The sequence below is a fragment of the Rutilus rutilus genome (genome assembly GCF_951802725.1).
Source record: "Rutilus rutilus genome assembly, chromosome: 2".
Taxonomy (NCBI): Eukaryota; Metazoa; Chordata; class Actinopteri; order Cypriniformes; family Leuciscidae; genus Rutilus; species Rutilus rutilus.
Genome location: NC_140210.1, coordinates 16,144,386 through 16,150,385, shown reverse-complemented (window position 1 = coordinate 16,150,385; position 6,000 = coordinate 16,144,386). Strand labels below are relative to the sequence as shown.

Sequence of the window (6,000 nt, the reverse complement as noted above, 5' to 3'; positions counted from 1 at the left end):
TACTCACTGTACTGTAAAGTTTTCTCACCGGTGAATGACACATGACGTAATCCAATGTTGTCTCTGGTCTTCTCGCTTCTGGTCTGTGCGCGCTCACGTGTTTTGGAGGAGGCGCGGCTTTGGACGGCGATTTGCAGGATCGTAATGCTTACAATGCTAGCAGGCTAAAATGAGCATTTCCCAGATCACCTATCGCACCTTTAAAATAGACGTTAATACAAAAGATCTCAAACAGGATATCAAAACAAACAGACTTTAATTTAATCATGGTGTTACAGATCTCGGCATGTACATAAAATGAGAGAACTCGTCATGTAGAAGCAGGACACCTGTCACTAAAAAAACTGATGTTTGCTAAACTAAGCACTTTTTAATGTCGGTTTAGTACATGAAAAACATTGTGTAATGCAGCCAAGCAATTAATAGGTCTTTTACAATTCTGTGAAAGTGAAACGCACCAAACACTGACACCGTGAATGTGCAATTTCAATATTCATTTGTTTTCCCTCTAAAATGAGATGTGATCAATTTAACATTCACAATATTCAACAGCACTTTGATTGTATTTGGGCAAGAGGGGCTTATTTGCATTGATTCGTTTTCCAAGAACAATCCTAAAAAAGTTCTAATACTGTACATGAAAACGTGGATGGAAGAAGACGGACCAAAACCAACTAGCCAGTATTGGTGATAGAATCATCTGAAGTCATATTCACATGCTCTGGCATTTTTAGGAACGTTTTTTAACCTTTCTTTGTTTAATTTGAAAAAGGTTTTCATCAGATGGATACATGGAAGAATCGTTCGCTGCTTTTTTTTGTCTCTTTTTCAATTTCCTCTCCTTCTTTTTCGTTGTTGTTTCCGGTTTCTTTTTATTGTTCTTTTCTATTCCAAAGGCCTTTTTCAGCTTCATATTGGCTTTCCGGGGAGACGAAAAAAACCCTGTACAGTGAGGGCCCTTTTTGCCACCTCGAGGAAAGTCTGCATCTTCATCTATAATTACAACCGAAGATTTTTTCTTTTTCTTCTTTTTGGCTTCCTTCTGGCTTTGCTGCTGTGGTATAAACTTGCCTTTGCCGTGGCTCCCTGGTGTTTGTGAGTTCTGCTTGACACTCAAGTGTTGGTGCGCTTGTTGATGATGATTGGGGGTGTGTGCGACGCGTCTCTTCGGTGTGTGCTGGTTGTTTGTGTGAGTGTTGTGTGGGTACGGAGACTGTTTGTGGCTGGTTTTTTGTTTCTTCCTGGGCGGTTGAGGGGTAGATGTAAAACCGCCTCCGTCAGTGGACATCAATCCGGCATCCTGAAGATCTGTAAGAGAAACGCATGTCCTTATATCTGATCAGTTTGATCAGTGTCTATCAATACAACTAATCTAAAAGTTTCCAACAAACCTCTGGCCTTCTTTTTTAGTCTGTGCTCCCGGCAATTGATGTCCTTTGTTGTGTCATAATAAGTAATCATGGGCAGGGTGGGATACGTCCCGTTATACATTCTCCTCTGAGAGCATTCCTGCAGAAAACACACTCTTTAAAACCTCACATTATTAAGTAATTTCATTACTTAAATTTTTTTATATTTGATTATATTTTAAAAAGTAATTTATTCCTGTGATTTTCAGCATCAATTCTCCAGTTTTCAGTGTCACATGATCCTTCAGAAACCATTTCAATATGCTGATTTGATGCTTAAAAAATTTCTTTTTATTATCAATGTTAAAAATGGTTATGCTGCTTAATATTTTTGTGGAAGCTAATAATTTTTTTTTAGGATCCTTTGATGATCAATGTTCAAAAGAACAGTATTGATGTTTTGTAACAATGTAAAAGTCTTTACTGTCACTTTATAAATTTAATGCACTCTTGCTAAATAAATGTAGGCTATATCTTTATATCTCAAACTTTTGAACGGTAGTGAATACAGTGTGTGCATAAGAATTATGCAAGTCAATATATCATATATTTTTCAAACAACATTTTACCAATTCCAAACCACATCAATCTTAATAACTACTTCTAGTGTATATAATCATTTATAAGTTACATATAATTATTAACAAGGGCTGGAGGTGGAAAAACGCCTTATATATTTACATGTGCATTGTTATTAAGCAGGTTTTCCTTTACAGGATGCAGTTCCGGAAAACGGTGGAACTGGAGACTAAACGGTTCCTGATGGTTTCACACCTAATTCTTTACCTTAATTCTTAAAGTCTTTTACAATTAATATATTTTCTTCTCAACCTGTTTTTTGGGTGACGCTGCTGCCCCAATAAACATTTCTTGTCCTTTGGTCATGGCTTAATTTAGCAATTTCTATTATTAAGATTGATGTGGTTTGGAATTATTAAAATGTGCTTAGGAAAAAAAAGATCAGAATATCAACTTTTATAGTAACCATGCACACACTGTATACTTTAGTTTTAATATTGTTAGCAGAGCATTAGCATGTTGTATATGAAGATAACATAATGCCAAAAAGATTTGTACACAGAGTAAGAATTTTTGTAAATCACATATTTGGAAAATGTTGTCAATTGGTTTAAGTATGACAAACAGAGCAGTGTGAAATGATGAGGGGCCGGCACAGGTGTCAAGCAGGGGTTTTCATTTAGTTTGTGTGTGGAAATGCTGTATATAAGTTTTGCTTAGGGGTTGTTGTGGTTGTTATCCATTGCAGAAAGCAAAAGTGGCAAAACATCACAACATCAGCACACCCATGTGATGGCCCACGGATGAGGCCAATCCACTTACATGCCCAAAGTGTCCTCTCTTAGAGCAGTTATAACAGTAGGCAGGTTTCCTGCAGGCCTCTGGATCACTGGACTTGTTGAGAGGTCCCAAAGTGGTCTACAGAGAAACAAACAGAGCAAAGGGAGAATGATTAGCAAATGACCAAAATAATGACACTGCCGAAATCTTTAAAAGAGAGTTTGACCGCCTCGACTGACAAAAGTGCACCAAAGTACTCTCTTGTATTTACAGTCTGTCAAAAGAAAAACAGTGAAGCCGTTTCTTCATTCACACTCAGTATTGTACCATTTCAAATAGTGGTTCTCAACCTTCTTGACTCCAACGCCGCCCATTTTCCACAACAATATTTCCTCGATTTATTTTTTTCAAAACAATTTTGCCTTACTTATGTTTTCTCACAATTTCAAGCTTGGCATTACTAGAAAAATCTATATTCATTATCAATTTACTTGACTTTTCCTGGTCTAGAAATCACACATTTATAGGCTTCATCGTATATCCGGTGGGAACCCTGGTTCTTGAAAAATGAATTTAATTGCTTATTTTGCAATTCAACTTATTTTAAATAATTTTAAGTCATCTTGAGGCCCTCTTGAAAGTTTGCCGAGAGCCCCTGGTTGAGAACCACTGATGCAAAGGGATAATTAACAGAAAAATACACATTCTGTCATTATTTACTCATACTCCTGTGTTGCAAAACCATCTCTGCTTTTTTCCCAACAATGAACGAGTCAATCGGACAATTTTGCTAATATACATTATAGGTCACTTTTGACAGTCCCTGGTCATGCTTTCATAGTGTGGAAAAGAGCAGCTCTGACATTCTGCGAACGTCTTGTAGCAGGCTACTATGCTCATAATAACAAACCCTTTGTAACAAAGGCATCTACTGTGTGACAAGCTAACAAGCAGTCAGGTTAAGAAACCTCCAATTAGGGTGACATGAATTTGGGCACAACCACTACCAGAACACTCACTAAACACACACAAGAATACAACACGCTCATGTCAAGTGTGTGAATGCGCCTCGGCCTCTCAGCTGTGCCCTTTGTGAGCGTGTGTATGTCAGCGGTAGCCGACTACCTGCGTTATATTACTCTACTTCACTCAATTCCTTTCACTCGGTTCTGTTATTATAAACCTCACTTACATTTCCCATCTCGCTAGTGAATGATGACCCCCATTCACTCTCTCTTTCTCCCATCATCCACTGTCTCCTCCTCCCACTTTTTCTCACAGACATTCATATAATCTGTATATTTTCCTTTTCTTTGAGGTGATATAAGGGAGTGATTACCGAGGGTATCAACAAATCCCAGTAATGCGCTGGTGATAAGGCCGCCTTTGGAGTGTGTGTATGTGTGTGTGTTTCTCCATCTGGTCCCGGGGAGCCCAAAGGCGTTTCACGCTCCATCGCCCTCCGTAAATACAGCACGATAAAGAGGGTAAGCTGACTGGTGCGAGCATGTTTGTGTGCGTGTGTGTGCGTCGTGCCCGAAAACTACACACATATTGTCTTTTAATGTCTCCTCAAGGGGGCGTCGAGACATACACACACTCATATACACGCATTTTCAATAAGCCAGGACACACGCGGTCCCACTACGTCATATTTTAAACATATCTTCCTCCGTTCCACACACTCTCTCTCTTCCTTTCTGTCCGTTTTCCGCTTGAGTGGTTAAAGGGTGGAGGGGTGAATGCTATTAGAACCGTTGGTCATTATCAGCTCAGCGCTGGAGACTGCTCCATCTCCATCACAAAGACACCACCGGTTACCCCCCCAGACACCCACCCTTCTCCCTCTCCGTCGCTCGCTCACTCACTCGCTCTCTCTAACCCCCCAAACTCACGGCACGGTTTGCCTTCCACTGGCCTTTATTAGGTATATTTGCTAATCAAGCATCACTATTGCTCATACATAGAGTTTTGGTCAAACCCTTTACTCTAAGTATTATACTTCAGTGTAACTCGTCCAGTACTGTATGTGCTTGACACCTCGGTTCATTTGGCTTATTGAGGAGAGATATGCTGTTACTTCTCCAAGCGATGGATTGCCTGGTGGATGTGAGAAATGGGTAAGAATAAGAAATCCCATAGACTTTGAAGGAGGAATTAATGAGAAACTTGGAGCCTTCTTTTGACCTGGGCCAATAAGCATCCACACCTAGAACACCCTAGAAAGCACCAACTTATGATGGGAATCGAAATTTATTGGTTTTAATTTTTAATTACCATTATTGGGATACTAACGTTTTTCTTTTTGAAAAATTTAACCCTGAGGAGAACACCAGCAAAAAAACTCAGAAAAATGTCTGAATGTAGACTACATATACAGTTCAAAAGTTTTTTTTATTAATACTTTTATTCAGATGATTGTTAAATTGATGAAAAGTGACAGTAAAAACATTTATAATGCTACAAAAAAATTCTATTTAAAATAAATGCAGTTCTTTTTAACCTTCTACAGAACAAAATATATTAAAACATAAAAAATAATTTATGGTTTATGCTATTTTAAAGTGAAAAATATATCATGGTTTTCACAAAAATATTAAGCAGCATAATGGTTTTCAACATTGAAAATGTTAAGAAATGTTTCTTGAGCACCAAATCAGCATCCTAGAATGATTTCTAAAGGATCATAAAGATCACAGGAATAAATTACACTTCAAAATATATTTACATAGAAAACAGTTTTAACATATTTAATAAATTGTAATAATATATATATAAAAAAAATCAATTAAATGGGTGAGCATAAGACATTTCTTTAAAAATTATTTCTAAAATATTACATAAATATTATATATATTTTAAAAAATCTTACCAACCCCAAACTTTTGAACAGTAGTGTATCTCTTTTCTACTTGCTCCCATATGAAAAAACCACTCAATAATTAGAAATAGACAATAATTAGATTTAAATGCTAGAAGTCTTAAGCACACATAACAGTTCTTTACATTTTTGAGCTAAGCATCAGCATGGCAAAATCAAAGACTTGTGGTCCAGCGAGTCAGGATCAACACCAGACGAGTCAGTGAATGAGTCGCTAGACGGGTTCAAACAGATCTCTCATCAGATCCAACATCTTTATAACTGATTCATTCAAAAAGAATCATCTCATACAAGTCATTTGTTCACAAACTGGACTGTACTGGTTTGTTTGTTGTCATGTGCAAACAGTGAGGACAACTCAAAAGAAAGACGTATATTTCTTTTGAGTTTTTGGATTATTTTGGGGTTTCT

At 37.5% G+C, this 6,000-nt stretch overlaps 1 protein-coding gene across 1 annotated transcript in view; it reads right to left on the bottom strand.

Annotated features, from left to right (window-relative positions):
• Positions 1 to 237: 237 nt before the first annotated feature.
• zcchc7 (zinc finger, CCHC domain containing 7) overlaps positions 238 to 6,000 on the bottom strand; it is a 54,650-nt gene continuing 48,887 nt past the window's right edge. The window contains exons 7-9 of the mRNA XM_084402274.1: positions 2,751 to 2,846; positions 1,392 to 1,509; positions 238 to 1,308 (exon numbers count right to left, since the gene is read on the bottom strand). Of these exons, the coding sequence (XP_084258400.1) occupies positions 731 to 1,308; positions 1,392 to 1,509; positions 2,751 to 2,846 (792 nt within the window). The 3' untranslated portion in view covers positions 238 to 730. The remainder of the gene's footprint in view (positions 1,309 to 1,391; positions 1,510 to 2,750; positions 2,847 to 6,000) is intronic.